The sequence below is a fragment of the Amblyomma mixtum genome, chromosome 10, assembly GCF_055824585.1.
Source record: "Amblyomma mixtum isolate Tamu chromosome 10, ASM5582458v1, whole genome shotgun sequence".
Lineage (NCBI taxonomy): Eukaryota > Metazoa > Arthropoda > Arachnida > Ixodida > Ixodidae > Amblyomma > Amblyomma mixtum.
The window spans coordinates 3,355,001-3,370,312 of NC_143021.1; the positions used below are offsets into that span (position 1 = coordinate 3,355,001).

At 51.7% G+C, this 15,312-nt stretch overlaps 1 protein-coding gene across 1 annotated transcript in view; it reads left to right on the forward strand.

Moving 5' to 3' along the window:
* LOC149324996 (chitinase-3-like protein 1) overlaps positions 1 to 12,262 on the forward strand; it is a 300,609-nt gene extending 288,347 nt beyond the window's left edge. Inside the window, exons 13-14 of the mRNA XM_089563509.1 lie at positions 966 to 1,082; positions 11,911 to 12,262. Coding sequence (XP_089419635.1) covers positions 966 to 1,082; positions 11,911 to 12,093 — 300 coding nt within the window. The 3' untranslated portion in view covers positions 12,094 to 12,262. The remainder of the gene's footprint in view (positions 1 to 965; positions 1,083 to 11,910) is intronic.
* The last annotated feature ends 3,050 nt before the right edge of the window (positions 12,263 to 15,312 follow it).

Below are 15,312 nucleotides of genomic sequence, written 5' to 3' on the forward strand. Positions count from 1 at the left end.
GCCTAGTGCCACGTGCAGATCACTCCAAGGCGGCGAGGAAGGACGTGCGATTTGCTCGGGACTCCCAACGGAAGGTGGTCCGAGTAGGCCTACGCCACAGAAAGGGGGGAGGGGGGTACCAGGGTACCAGCGGATACAGGATGCGTGCGCAAGGAAAATGACGTTAGACATGGACGGGCGCTGGACTTGCAACTGTGCTTTATTGAAACATCATGTTGCTGCTCAAAACATCCGACGCATGCGCATCCTGACTCACGTGGCACGGGCTTTGATGGCAGCTTGATTCATCCTTACATGCCCTCTAGGTAGGCACGTTGCTTGCGCGTCAGACACAATGAAGTCTCCCTTACACAATTATCGTTCCGACTGCTAATGCGAAAGGCTTCCAAGATTTCCCGCTCGTATCTAATTCTTCCCGTCACCTTTTTTGGAAGGGTAAAGATAGATACGAGTGGGAAATCATGGAAGCCTTTCATATTAGCAATCAGAAGGATATAGTGTAAGTGACGCGTCCTAACGCGCAAGTAACGTGCCTACCTAGAGGGCATGTAAGGATTAATCAAGCTGTCATCAAAGCCCGTGTCATGTAAGTCAGAGTGCGCATGCGTCGGATGTTTTGAGCAGCAATAGTATGTACCCCCCTACCTCGCCCCGTCTTTTTTCCAACGTTTCACTGTGTTTGACTATGCGCATCTGCTTAGGTTTGGTGTTTGCATAAAGCTAACTTTCTTAATTCCAATAAAATTCAGTAGTAAGCTATGCGCCGTGTGTATCATGTCGTTGTCTGTCCTGGGTCTGAAGCGCTTTTTAAAAAATGACGAAGGAACACAAACTCGCGCAATCAGCCGTTATTCTTCAGCCATTTGTGATGTAGCCTCACTGCGCTGGCAGTTACTATGCTTAGCCCAACATTTTGGTTACATTTAATGCGTTGATATCTGTCATCCGCACCTGTCTCCTTTCAGACTTGCATCGGCCATGGGTGGAGCAATGTGAAAACTCATCCGTCAGCGATGTCGTCCTTTCGGCACAAAATTAAGTTCTGGCAGTCCTTTGACACGGACATCACCGTGACCAGAAAGGTGAATGGTTTCCTTTTGTTAGTTATACGAATTTATGGAAACGGTAAAGTTGGGAAAGTTATTCTAAGTGTACAGGGTCCTTCAAAATATGTGCGAACACGGCGAAGCGTGCCCGCGCTCCGCGGAGCGTCAGCGCATCCGGCGCGGTCGCGCATCGAAACAATGTGGCGCATGCGCACAGCAGACTGGAGGCGGTGCTTCGTGTCGTCTGCTACAGCACGGAAGCGCTTCGTGCTGTAGCAGACGACACGAAGCACCGCCTCCAGTCTGCTGTGCGCATGCGCCACATTGTTTCGATGCGCGACCGCGCCGGATGCGCTGACGCTCCGCGGAGCGCGGGCACGCTTCGCCGTGTTCGCACATATTTTGAAGGACCCTGTACATTTCTTTAAACTACTTTGATAGTCCCAGCCCTAGTAAGTAAGGAAAATTATCTGGTCAAGTAGACGCAAGCCAAACGAAAGAGGGGCTCAAATGATTAGGGAATGAACTGTACTACAAGAAATTATTGTTGTTTTAAATCTTATGTTTCTCGGATACAAAAGCTTCCGGAACGAGTAATGTATGGAAACTCGCTGTATCGATCTCTGTGCCATGAGGGAATACAATGTTTATGCGCTGATCTTTAAAGTATTAACGATAACAGAAAACTGGTCAAGTTGGAACGGATTCATCTTAAAGCAGCGCGAAACACAGGACGTAGTGGAAGAAACAAAAGACGACACGAGCGCATCTAACAACTGAATTTTTATTTCTATATGGGCGACTATATGGGGCTGCAACTGAAGCGCGCGAAAACATCAGCACGGTTCCGTCACCGTGTATAGTACGGCTTAAGCCGCACAACGTGCACAATGTCAGAGTCGGGCTGTCGGCGTCGCGGTTGCGCAGCACCGTCCGGAACCACTTCATAGTTAACCTCACTCACACGCCGTACCACTCTGTAAGGGCCAAAATAGCGGGAGAGCAGTTTCTCACACAAGCCTTGGCGACGAACAGGAGTCCACACCCACCCAGACTTGGTCACCGGGTTTGTAGTCAACCTGTCGGTGGCGAAGGTTGTAACGGCGCGCATCCGAGCTCTGCTGTTGCCCGATGTGCACGCGGGCCAGCTGACGGGCTTCTTCAGCACGTTGGGCAAACTGTTGGGCGTCTGGGGCGAGTTGGTCATCCTCTGGGCACGGGAGCATGGCATCAAGCATGCTCTGGACTTCGCGTCCGTACACAAGGCGAAACGGGGAGAAGCGCGTAGTTTCCTGCAGGGCGGTGTTGTAGGCAAAGGTGACATACGGCAGGACTTCAACCCAAGTTTTGTGTTGAACATCTACGTACATGGACAACATGTCCGCAAGGGTCCTGTTTAATCGTTCGGTCAAGCCATTGCTCTGCGGATGGTAGGCCGTGGTCTTGCGGTGTGTTGTGCAGCTCAGCCGAAAGATCTGGTCGATTAGTTGCGCTGTAAACGCCGTCCCTCTGTCTGTAATCACGTGCGAAGGAGCGCCATGTCGCAGGACGATGTTGTGCATGAAAAACTCTGCGACCTCTGAAGCTGTGGCACGAGGGATCGCCTTGGTCTCGGCGTAGCGAGTCAAATAGTCGGTAGCAACTATGATCCACTTATTTCCGCCCTGCGACAAGGGGAAAGGGCCGAGGAGGTCCATGCCGATCTGGTCGAACGGAGCGCGAGGGGCAGTAACGGGCTTGAGAAAACCCGCCGGCTTAAGTGGCGGCGTTTTCCGGCGCTGGCATTCTCGGCAGCTTTTAACGTATCGTTTGACATCAGCAGAAAGTCCAGGCCAGTAATACATGTTCCGCACTCTGGCGAGCGTACGTGAAAAGCCCAAGTGGCCAGACGTGGGCTCATCGTGGCAGGCGAAAAGAACGTCAGATCGGATGTCGGCTGGAATGACGAGAAGGTAAGGTCTATCGTTGCCTCTCGAGTTCTTCTTGTACAAGAGACCTTGCCGCAAACAAAAGGAGCCAAGACGTCGAGAGAAGTGGCGAGGTATAGCCGTATCACTACCTTCAAGGGCGTCAATGAGAGGGCGAAGGTCCGAGTCCGCCCTCTGCCGAGTCAGTAGGTCGGAGGCGGTGAGAGTACCAAGGAAGCCGCTGTCGTCATCGGGCGCTGCGTCGGCAGGATCAACTGGTGCACGCGACAGTGTGTCGGCGTCTTCGTGTCTGCGGCCGGTCTTGTAGACAATAGTAATGTCAAATTCCTGGAGCCGTAAGCTCCAGCGTGCCAGGCGTCCAGATGGGTCTCGCAAATTTGCCAGCCAGCATAGGCAGTGGTGATCGGTGACCACTTTGAATGGGCGGCCGTAAAGGTAAGGGCGAAACTTCATGGTGGCCCACACGACCGCAAGACATTCTTTTTCAGACGTGGAGTAATTGCTCTCGGCGCGGGAGAGAGTACGGCTAGCATAAGCGATAACCCTCTCAAGGCCGTCTTGGTGTTGAACAAGGACCGCGCCAAGACCGATGTTACTGGCGTCGGTGTGGACCTCGGTATCGGCATCTTCGTCGAAGTGCGCAAGAACGGGAGGTGTTTGAAGGCGCTGGCGGAGCGTAGAGAAAGCGGTCTGTTGCTCAGTGGTCCAGTCAAAGGAGGTGGTACTTCTGGTGAGGCGCGTGAACGACTCAGCAATCGTAGAAAAGTCCGCAATAAAGCGCCGATAATACGCACAGAGACCCAGGAAGCGCTGGACAGCTTTCTTGTCGGTCGGAACGGGAAAACGTGCGACGGCGGCAGTCTTTTCGGGGTCCGGCCGCACTCCCTCAGCGCTCACAACGTGACCCAGAAATTTGAGCTCTTCGTAACCGAAATGACACTTCTGGGGCTTCAGGGTAATGTCTGCCGAGCGGAGGCCTTCGAGGACAGCCCGCAGGCGCTGGAGATGTTGGTCAAATGTTTCCGAAAAAACTACGACGTCGTCCAAGTAAACAAGACAGCTTTGCCACTTCAGGCCTGTGAGGACGGTGTCTACCATCCGTTGGAACGTAGCCGGGGCGGAGCACAAACCGAAAGGAAGCACTTTAAATTCATAGAGGCCATCTGGAGTCACAAAGGCGGTTTTTTCGAGGTCCCGTTCGTCTACTTCAATTTGCCAATAGCCGCTCTTTAAGTCAATGGATGAGAAGTACTTAGCGCGCCGTAATCTATCCAGCGAATCGTCAATGCGCGGCAACGGGTAGACGTCCTTTTTGGTCACACTGTTCAGTTTGCGATAGTCGACACAAAACCGAAGAGTGCCGTCCTTCTTCTTAACAAGGACTACAGGTGAAGACCACGGGCTTTGGGAAGGTTGAACAACGCCATCGTCAAGCATTTCCTGAACCTGAGTTTGGATAACCGCCCGTTCTTTAGCAGAAACACGATAAGGCTGCTGTCGTATAGGGCGAGCGTCGTCATAGGTGATGATGCGGTGCTGCGTGATGGGTGTTTGACGAACCTTCGAGGAGGAAGCGAAGCACGACTTGTCAGCAGCTGTTCCAAAGCCAGGCGTTGCTCCCGAGACAGGTGGCAGTTTATGTCGACGTTTTCAAGGGAAGGTTCGTCAGTGCCGGCTGCGGCGGACGCAAAACAAACGGGAATATCGGTAACAGGTTCGGCAGAAGAGATAGCAGTTCCTGCAAAAAGGTGCCGGTACTCATTAGAAAAATTAGTGACGAGGACCGCAGACCGGCCACCACGAAGCGTCAGTAGACTGCGAGCGGCGCAGATGCCTTGAGTAAGCAGGAGTGAACGGTTAGCCTCGGCGACTGCTTCTGCGTCATGCAAGTCGTTGCAAGTGACTTCAACCAAAACACTGCTCCGTGGCGGCAACGTGACACTGTCTGCAGAAACACGAAGGGCGGCACTGCGGTGGCAAGATTCGGCGAGGTGGGTCGCTTTACTGGTCGAAAAGGTGATGATTCGTCGGCGGAGGTCGATGACAGCACCATACTCCCGCAGAAAGTCAATGCCGATAATGAGATCGCGGGAGCAATTGCGCAGAACTACACAACTGACGACGAACGCAGATCCCTGAATCTGAACGCGATCCGTGCAAATAACCTTTGGAGTAACGAGATGACCACCGGCAGTACGGAGATGCACTACAGAACAAGGCGTAAGGACTTTTTTTTAGAAGAGTCGCCAATTTATCACTCATAATTGAATAGTCGGCCCCGGTGTCCACTAATGCACTGACTCTGTGACCGTCGAGAAGAACAGGTATGTCCAAGGAAACGCAGCTGTCTTGGTCAGATGACGGTGCTATCTGTTCACGGTCGGAGCGTAGCGGCGGCGTCGGGAGGTCTTCAGCGCAGCGACTCCCAGCGACCTCGCCCCCGAAGGTCGCTGGTCTCAGTTTTCCCGGCGAGGGCTCGGCGAGCGACCCTGTACTGCTCGCGAGAAGCTGTGCGGGTTCGGGGAAGAGCGCCTCGGAGAAGATGAGCGCGGCTGATGCGGCGCACGGGCTGAAAGTCGCTGTTCCGCGAGGAAGTCTGCAATGGCTGGAGGCCGGTGGCCAAACCGGGGTCTGGGCGAATCGGCTCGAAAGCCCTGCAGACCGAGGCGTCGATAAGAGCAATTGCGGTAGAGATGACCTGGTTCTCCGCAGTGAAAGCAGAGTGGCCGGTTGTCAGGTGTGCGCCAGACATCGGCCTTCCGCAAGTGCGCTCGGCGATCGTCGAAATACGGGACTGGTGGAACTGGAGACAGCGGTGCAGGAGGCGTTACTGGAATTGGCGGTGGCGAAGCTGCAGCCGGGCGTCTCGCAACTTCGGCATAGGTGGGGCGGCTGTAGTCTCCCGGCAGAGGTGGTGTTTCGACGGTAGGACCCCTGAACGCCTGTTGCACCTCCTCGCGAACAAGAGCGGAAATCGAACCAAGTGCAGACTGCGAAGGCCTGCAAAACTTGAGGACCTCTTCACGCACGATGGTGCGAATCAGTTCGCGCAAATCGTCAGGGTGCCTCCCGGCGGTGGCAAACGATTCGGTGACTGCAGCAGCATGCACGGGCCGGTTGTAAGCCGCAGAACGTTGTTGAAGAACCTTTTCCATCGTCGCGGCCTCGGCAAGGAATGCAGCGACGGTCGATGGTGGGCTGCGCACGAGGCCTGTAAAGAGCTGTTCTTTGACGCCGCGCATGAGTTGGCGCACCTTTTTCTCTTCGGGCATGGCCGGGTCAGCTCGCCGGAAGAGCCGAGTCATATCCTCCACGTACATGGCTACAGACTCATTCGGCATTTGAATGCGAGACTGCAAAGCCCGTTCAGCCCGTTCTCGGCGATCCGTGCTGGTGCAGGTCTCCAGCAGGCGTCGGCAGAACTCGTGCCATGATGTTAGCGCATCTTCTCGGTTCTCGTACCACGTACGTGCACCATCCTCCAGGCTAAAGAAGACGTTTCGAAGCTTGGCTGCGTCGTCCCACTGGTCGAACGAGGCCACGCGTTCAAACTCGACCAGCCAGTCTTCGACGTCTTCGAGCTGACTGCCAGGGAATGGTTTGGGCAGTCGCGGATTCTGCAAGGTATAGTAGGCTGCAGCTGGCATAACAGGCCGATGGGTGGGTGCTCTTGCAGACTCCAAAAGCCCGTGTTCGGGAGGTAGGCCTTGGTTTCTCCGGCTAGCACGGTGCACAGGGGTGTCCACCAGCGAAGGACTGGAGCCCAGGGTATGCGGAGGAGTATTAGACATATACAGGGATCTTACCCAGCACCTCCACCAGACTGTAACGTACTTGCTGACGAAGGGGGGCTTTATTAGCAGGCACGAAAGGGAAGGCCAAGCAAGCTGGGGCAACAACAGCGACAGACTCCACACGGCGCGAGCCCTACTTCGTCGTCGTCGCCCTACTTCGTATGCGCCACCTGGCAATACTAGGTGGCAATATATAAGCACCAACTCAACGACAAAACAAAAAACAACATAAAATCGCGATGGCCCTTAAAACGTTACGCGTATGCAGCGGGAGGCTAATCGCCTCATCTTCACAAAGCCAACCAGAAATCTTAACACATGACAAGCACCTGCTATCACCCTGTCGCCAAACATTCGCGGAGAGCGCGAATCTCTTTTTCCACGAGATTGATAAAAGGTGATGCGATACAAGTTCCTGACTTCTGCCTTATCAGAAACGCCTCATCTAGCTCCCTGCAGGTCCGATCTGGGTGTCTGAACAAGATATTTCTCCTCTCCAAATGGGAGAAACAATCATTACACTTCCGGCAGTGCAGCCCCGCCGCGGTGGCTCAGTGGTTACGGCACTCGGCTGCTGACCCGAAAGACGCGGGTTTGATCCCGGCCGCGGCGGTTGAATTTCGATGGAGGCCAAATTCTAGAGGCCCGTGTACTGTGCGATGTCAGGGCACGTTAAAGAACCCCACGTGGTCGAAATTTCCGGAGCCCTTCACTACTGCGTCTCTCGTAGCCTGAGTCGCTTTGGGACGTAAAACCTTAATAAACCAAACTTCCGGCAGTGCACAGTAAGGTTGGACGAAACTGCCCCTTTCACTGACCTGCGGTGCTCACACAGCTGTTAGAAACAGTTGTTACCGCTCGTGTCGTCTTTTGTTTCCTCAACTACGTCCTGTGTTTCGCGCTGCTTTAAGTTTAAAATATTTCCTTCTGTCAAGTACAACCTGCACAAGTAAGCTAAACTGGGCTAGTCGGAGCAATTGCATCTTCGAAAAACGTAGCGCGAAACACAAGACACAGGTAAGGTGAAGACAGGACACGAGCGCTCGTGTCCTGTCTTCACCTTACCTGTGTCTTGTGTTTCGCGCTACGTTTTTCGAAGATGCAAGTACAACCTTCAAGATAAAACTCAGAGAAAGCACGACGAAATCTGGCACACTGGCGTTTGTAGCGTTTCCAGCAAAGGATACAAACCGTAGAACCGGAAGAAAAGGCGACTTCATGGCGTCGCCGAACAGGCGACGAGCACTTGCGGCTAATTCGGGGGGCAATATGTCTAATTCTGGAGGAGTTCCAGCACGGCCCAGCGCTGAGAGTAATCACATGCAGTCCACTTCCTAAGGTGTGCCTTCGCAGCTTGACGGCGCCTCATTCACTGTACGCGGCCTGATGCAGAGCCTGGAAAGCGTGCGCGCGCAACAGCACCATGCGGTTCATTTCGATTTTTATTTATTTATTTATTTGTACATACTATCGGTCCAACCTGGACCAAGATAGGAGTGGACACATCAAAATTGGGGCATACGCATACCAGCAGGAACAAGATTGAAGGCCAACAGCGCAAACGACGCAGACAAAGTAGAAGAAAACACAGGACAAGCGCTGACTCACAACTGAAATTTTATTCAAGGAAAGTAGTACATTTTATAGAAAAAGTGGCAAACTTATCAGCTAGTAAACAAAACCCATGTTTCTACGTGGCATCGAGGTATGCAACCGTGGACACCAGGCCATGAGGCTGTCAAAGGGAACCAACGTGCGCACGCCAACGCCCGAGCATACGCCAACCTGGAGGCACGCACCGAAGGGGAACTGGACGCAGTCACTAGGCGGTATGGAGCTATCTTAGAACACCAACGAGCCCTCAGGAGGACCTACCCCCCTCCCCACAAAGACCTTAGTAGAGAGCAGTCGGTTGCCTGGAGACAACTGCAGACTAATACATATCCCAATCTGAGTATACTAAGCAACATCTATCCTTCCACATATGACAACAAATGCCCGCTGTGCGGTGAACACCCAACGCTTTACCACGCTGCATGAGCCTGTCAGAAAATGCAGGCCGCGCCGATAAACAACACACCAACACCGGAGCAGTGGGAGGCTGCGCTCTCCAGCTCGAAGCCTGAAGAGCAGCTCAAGCTGATCGACAGGGCTCGCAAGACTGCGAGAGACTCTGGGGCCATTGAGTGAGGGCTCCACCTACGCTGCGAGAAAGAACCCTTGTAACAATAAAGTTTTTATTCATTCATTCGAAAGGAAAGGAAAGGCGCATAACTGGCCCAATGGGACAGTGGACACCTCAGTCGTGCTTTAAGCTACGCGGTGGTGGTGGCAAATGTGCGCTGCGTGCGTTGGCATTCACAACGTTGTGGCAGAAAGGCGGCACTGAAGCCATACTGCCATCGGCGTTCATTGTGCTCATTGGCGTTGGCGTTGACAACGTTGATTTTAAGGAAAGAAAATGCGCATTACTGGCTCCCTGGGTCAGTGGACGCCTGAATCGCACTTTAGGGTACGTGGAGTGGTGAGATAAGAGATGTGGGCTGCATGCGCTAGCGCCGGCAACGTCGTGGCAGACACGCGGCACTGCAGCAATAGGCCGCAGCGTTCTTTTGGTGAGCAAACTCTCTCGCAATGAGCCATTAACTGCCACCTGCCAGGGTGGAAGGGTGGGCGCGCTGCTTGTCCAGTGTGCGGAACGCACTCAACGTTACAGACGCCAAGCCGCCTATATAGTTGCCTGATACGCCATAGCCTTCGCTTCCCAGGCAGGTTCAGCAGTAGTTCAACCGCAGCTATTTTCTGTTGTGTCCCTTCTCAAGGATGTATGTTGCAGCTTGCTGTCTGCCAAAAGTAACCAAGCAGCCGGTCCAGAGCGGGTTTGCAGCCAAACGCTGCGGCCTCCATTTGCGAATATAAGCTGGCTGACGTAAGCCCACGTAAGCAGTATGACGTAAGCAGTATGATAGGGTGCGGAAGACGCCAAGTTGCTAGCCGTACATGCTTATCATCCTAGGAAGGGGAGCGAAGACGCGGGCTTACGTTAGCCAGCCTACGCTTGCAGCCGGGTAAATTGGGCCACTTCCGGGGATCGCAGCAGCGCCACCGCTCGGCAGCTGTGAAGCCATTCCTGCCGCCGTCGCAGCATCTCTCAGAGAGCGCACTTACTGGATGGCCCGTACAAGACAGCAAAGGGCTTGTGGCGCCGTGCTCGGCCTCATGGTGCACGCACATCAGATCAAACTATCGGCATCTTCTTGTATTATAAACCAAACGTGTCAAGTAAAGACAGGAAGAGCAAAAACGTGCAAAATGAAAAATGAACAGAAATATGAATCCAGGATAACATACTTCACATGTTTCCGACTTATTGAAGAAAGCACAAATAGGCGCGTTGTTAAAAACCCGCTCATAATACTTTGTGCGCACTAGAGATAAACTGCAACTTTAATTAGAGAAAAAATAGCGCCAAACCATGCACACCACAAGAAAGGAACGAGGACGAGACCCAAGCGCTAACTAAAAACTGAAATTTTATTGTTGTTGTTGTTGTGACTGAGAGAAGGATGAAAAGGAAATTGCACGGGCCTGCTACTGGCTCGAGCCAAGCCACCACCGCTGCCACGTGCAGATAGAGGAGAGTTGAAAGATCAGAGGAAGGAGAGAGAGGAAAGGAAAGACGCTCGTCGCAGCAACAACTGCGTCCGCCGGAGCGGACGCTGCTCAAAAAAGAGATAAGCGGCCGAAGCCGCGCTCGCCGAAGCGAGAACAGATAAGCCAGGAAGCACCTTATATAAGGTGAACTTTCAAGGGGAAAGAAAGGTGACAAGGGTGAGTACAATTTTCTAGATTTTGGTATCAGGTAACATTCATTTTATTTTTGTGATTTTGGGCAGCCTGTTGCTACGTTCCGAGATGGTTGCCTTTGTTCACCTTCTCATCCTTGTCGCCCTTCTCTCCCCTTGAAACATCACCTTATATAAGGTGCTTCCTGGCTTCAATAAAATTTCAGTTGTGAGTTAGCGCTTTTGTCTCGTCCTCGTTCCTTTGTTGTGATGGGCATGGTTTGGCGCTATTGTTTCTCTAATTCAAGTATGCACCAACTAGCCTAAAAAGAGGTGTTAATAAACTGCAACGTTCAGAGCAACGCTATGATGGAAGAGGGGTGAATGGAAGGCTTCAAGAGCCTGAAATGATGGCAGCTTATTTTCAGGTACAACGTTCTAGCCTTGACAGTGCTCTCTCATTGCATTACCCTGCCGTGAGTGCCATTTGCTTCAGCTCACGCTGGAGAGCTTCTTTCTCTCTCATCAGTGCCTTTAAAATCTTCTCTTTCCCTGAGTTCAGTTCTCATTTCGTCAGATTTTTTCTCCCTTCGTCACCTTTAGCCTTCTGTCTTATCTCATCCCCTCCCGCGAATCGCCTTACCCTCAGCTTTGCATCGTCAAAAATGTGAGCCCTCCCACGTCGTGACCTTTATCTGAGCAAAACTATCGTTCTAGCTACTTGTTCACGTGAAGCTTTTACCAGCGCTGCAACAGGGGACACCGAAGAAGAAGAGATGGAAGGACAAGCGCTTGTCCTTCCGTCTCTTTTTCTTCGCGGTCCCCTGTTTCAGCGCTGGTAAATGTTTCGAGCATGAACCAACTAGTTCAAATCTTTGTGTTGCTCAGATGACTGTGCAGTGTGCATAGCGGAACTTCCTGCCTTACCTACGTCCCGCGCTCAATGCCGTGGACGTCATGCTCATCTCACCGTCTAAAGCTACTGGGCTGATAGAGTGAGGACGGGCTCAGAGGTTGTCACACTTGTGAGGCTGGCCCAGTCTGCTAAGTGCCTGAAGCTGTGAACGGTCCCTTATTTCCAGGTGCAACATCCAAGCCTTCGCATTACACTCTCATCGTATTATCGAGCCCTGGCGTCAGTTCGCAGGAGCACTTCTCATTCTCGTTCGATTTTCCCCGGCCGCCGCATGTGCTTAATGGAAGAGTTAACGGATCTGCACTGAATGGGATCTTTAAAACTGAGTAAAAATCGCGTTTTGCCTTACAGTTAATACCTGCTTACCTGCTGCTAGGTTAGTTTCCTTTTGCTTTGCGTACGATATTCAAAAATTTGCCTGGTCGACCATTCCTGCTGCAGGTGGACCTGATCCTGGACCAGGCGAACAAGACGTGCTTCGCCGCCTACTACGTGGACTACGAGGACTACTACGGCATGTGCCAGGGCAAAGTGGCTTTCCCGCGTCTGAAGGCCATCCGCGAGCTGTTGAACAAGCGCACGAACGTGGACGAGGACATCGACCTGTTTGGACACGAGTTCTGACCTGACCTCCTCAACACCCAGGACGTTGGTAGCGAATAAACAGACTGTTGTTGCCGCCAAAGCTCTGTTATTAGGCTCCACAACGCTCCACTTAGCTCACTCCTTCCGGACGAAGTAACCGAGCGCACGAGATTATAGGCTTACGATATGGTCTCTTTATTTAGTATGCGGTTATTTTGGAGCAGCACAGAAAAAAAGAGGCAGCTTTGTTACGCTGTGGCATGGCATGATGTAGTATTGTCACATTGTGGTGGCGCCTGCCTCTGAACATTCAGGCACACATGAAGTTCACTGGTTATTTACCATGGTCAAAAACAAAAGGCGTTTCGGGAACGCTAGGGCTCCCAGCTGGACGCCTCTGGCTTTTGAGGCTACCGGTTGGACGACTCCGGCTTTTCTAGCACCGTGACAAGAATTAAAGCACAACAAGACGGCACACAACAAGACGGCACAAAGTAGGAGAGAAAACGACAGGACTGGCGCTAACTTGCAACACTTTAATGTCAAGCCGCCGCGGTGGCTCAGTGGTTATGGTGCTCGGTTGCTGATCCAAAAGACGCGGGTTCGATCCCGGCCGCGGCGGCTGAATTTCTTTGGAGGAGAAATTCTAGAGGCCCGTGTACTGTGCGATGTCAGTGCACGTTAAAGAACCCCAGGCGGTCGAAATTTCCGGAGCCCTTCACTACGGCGTCTCTCATAGCCTGAGTCGCTTTGGGACGTTAAACCCCATAAACCAAACCAAACTTTAATGTCATAAACCGCCGCGTATATATCACACACAAGGGTGGGGGAGGGGAGTAAAGACAGGTAGGGGTGAACACAGTTGAATGCACGTGCGTGGGAACTCGAATGCGGCAAAACAAGCACGGGTGATTCAGCAGATACTATGACATATCTAAAAACTGGCATTCTTTTTTGTATAGCAAGATCGACGGGGTGCTAACACATGCACTCCCACTTTTACATAATCGGTGCGCTTCTATCGATTCGCGTGCGATCGTGTCTTTACTCTTATAGATTACACTTCTTTCCAGAAGTTTTCCTTCCTCTTCTTCTTTCCAGCTATCCTTACAGTGAAGCGCTAGATTTGACCCAGTCCCATTCTTTAATGACAGACCACGGTGTAAGAAATATTTCTTACACCGTGTGACAGACTGCGTTCTCTCAAACGGTCATTAATACATCGCCCCGTTTGACCGATGTAAATTTTTCCACATGTCAGTGGAATGCTATATACACCCCAACCGCGCAATCTAGAAAAGGATTAGCATGTCTTGTTTGGCAAACTTTTTTCTTGTCATTATCCGGGTTAGTCATTCGGCACAATGCGGCGAGTTTCCTGGGGGCAGAAAAAATTCGGGGGGGGGGGGGGGGGGGGGGGGCGCTTTGTTGACCTAAAGCGCGGAGAAGCGAAAGCCTTAAGCGCGGTGTTGCTGCTTGTGTCAATTATATGTGGTTACGACGTTAAGCTTCGCCTCTGAGTGTGGAACGCGATAGCGTCTTGCAACGCTGCCAGGGAGTCCACGGAACGTCATCGCCCGTTCGGCTTGCTTGTCGGTAAATTAGTTTTTTAGTAAAGGAAATGTATCTGGCTCGCAAATCTCGGTGGGCACCCGAACCTCGCCTTAACGGAAGGGAGAAAGATGGGAGTGAACGAAGAGACCGTATTCACTAGACGCGCGTTTGTTCATTCGAAACCATCGAGCTGGCATGGCGAAGTTTCAGGAAACGCAACTCTCCCATCAACTCGATTTTCTCACGCGAGTGAAACACATGCCCGCTCTTGATGTTTGAGAGTGCAGCGCAGAACATCTGTTTATGATCTGCTCTAATCTGTAAACACAGGCAATAAAGACAAGAAGCTGGCATGGCGGAGTGGTTACCGTGCTCGTCTCGCACTCCGGAGACCCTGGTTCGATTCCCGAACACGACCAAATTCCTTCTCGGTTTTTATTTATTTATCTGGTTTGTCTAGAAAGCTTAATTAGGTTAATTGGTTAATTAAGCAATGAACTAAACTCAGTCCCACTTAGTTGGGGCATCACTATACGATCCCTTTAATTGGTTGCATGGTTACTAGCCAAAGTACAATTGGCCCCGTTTGATATTCGCGCACTGTGACGTCACGACCAATTGAAAAGCGTGACATTTCTGTCAACTCCTGCATACAACGATGAGGCATTAAAGGCTTCCGTCTTAAAAACCACTGGCACCCTGTACTTGGAAGCAACAAGCTTTAGATTATGTGCAACTTATGCGAATACGGCACCCAGAAGTCTTTTTAGTGATTTCGCGCAGATAGGATTCAGGGTTCCATCGTTCTTGTTTCGCGTGTTAGGCGCTCTCTGTATGACAAGTCACTCGAGGTTTCGGAGGGCTGACGCATTCTTTCCGTTGTCACTATCTCTGCTTTGTCAGTCTCGTGGCCTGCTTTCTTCGCATGCTCAGCGACTGCGTTCGCTGTTGCTGCTTCGTTACGTACAGTCTTGGTCAAAAGTCTTAAGTCCAAAGGCTTTTCGCTTCAGCCGCACAACAGAGACATCAGGGCACTATTAAATACCGAATGACCGTGAAATGCTGGAGAAGGTTTCTTCTTGCGATAGAGAAGCTTCGTGCTTGTCTTGCGCTTTAAAAAATCCTCTGCGCGGAGCATTCTAGGAACATCCGTTTCGCTGCAGCTGAACGCTTTAGCCTTAAGACTTTTTACCAAGGCTGTACGGGGTTCCGCGGTTCTTTCAGGCGTCTCATGAGGAAAAATTAACGGTGCTTTAGGTTTGGTTAAACAAAGCGCGAAGCGGTAGCTCCACGATGGTTTAGCGTGGAAAAGACTTCTTATGCAGTTCGTTGCGCGTTTCTTTTTTTATTTTCCAAGCTAAACCATTGAGAAGCTACCGATTCTCAATCGGTTTAATCAAGGCTAAAGCAAAGTTATTTTTTATGCTCGCCTGTACGTGGGTTAATGATGTCCTAGTCGAAATCAAGAGGAAGAAATGAGCTTGGGCGGGGCATGTAATGCGAAGATAACCGCTGCTCCTTAAGAGTAACGAAATGGATTCCAAGAGAAGGGAAGCGTAGAAGAGGGCGGCAAGAAGTCAGGTGGATGGATGTTATTAAGAAGACTGCGGGGATACGGTGGCCGCAACTGGCGAAGGACAGGGTTAATTGGAGGGAGATGGGAGAGGCCTTTGCCCTGCAGTGGGCGTAGTCAGGCTGATGATG